Source organism: Sinocyclocheilus grahami, unplaced genomic scaffold (assembly GCF_001515645.1).
Source record: "Sinocyclocheilus grahami isolate Dianchi unplaced genomic scaffold, SAMN03320097.WGS_v1.1 scaffold5898.1, whole genome shotgun sequence".
NCBI classification, from domain to species: Eukaryota; Metazoa; Chordata; class Actinopteri; order Cypriniformes; family Cyprinidae; genus Sinocyclocheilus; species Sinocyclocheilus grahami.
The window spans coordinates 3,113-3,592 of record NW_015510466.1 but is presented as its reverse complement, the minus strand read 5'-3'; the positions used below and the strand labels follow the sequence as shown (position 1 = coordinate 3,592).

The 480-nt window shown below is 36.2% G+C and overlaps 1 protein-coding gene across 2 annotated transcripts in view; it reads left to right on the top strand.

The window, feature by feature from the left end:
* LOC107577377 (peroxiredoxin-1) overlaps positions 1–480 on the top strand; it is a 4,061-nt gene that overhangs the window by 2,470 nt on the left and 1,111 nt on the right. For both annotated transcript variants that reach the window (XM_016263461.1, XM_016263462.1), the window contains exon 4: positions 197–319. In XM_016263461.1, the coding sequence (XP_016118947.1) occupies positions 197–319 (123 nt within the window). The remainder of the gene's footprint in view (positions 1–196; positions 320–480) is intronic.

The window sequence follows — 480 nt, the reverse complement described above, 5'->3', positions numbered from 1 at the left end:
TCAAACGATTAATCGCGATTAATCGCATACAAAATAAAAGTTTTGGTATGCTTGGCACTCCACTCTTTATATTGACAGTCATTCTGTGCCTAAATCAACCTTGTCTTTAGTCATTTTATTGTGCAATAGACAGCGTTGCTCAATATTATTGAACTTACTAATGAATGACCATGTTTTATCTGTGTGGTGATTACAGGATAAACACACCTCGGAAACAAGGCGGTTTAGGGCATATGAAAGTCCCTCTGGTGGCAGATTCCCTCCGCTCCATATCTCAGGACTATGGTGTACTTAAGGAAGATGAGGGTATTGCATACAGGTATGAAGGGACTACCTAAATCCAATAGAATATTTGGAAAAGTACCATATTTATTCTCGACGAAAGGTTTTGAGTCCGTATTGATTTATTTGATATTTTTTAGGGGAGAAACAAATATTCTAATTCAGCATTTAATTGATCAGGATGCATTTAATTGATCA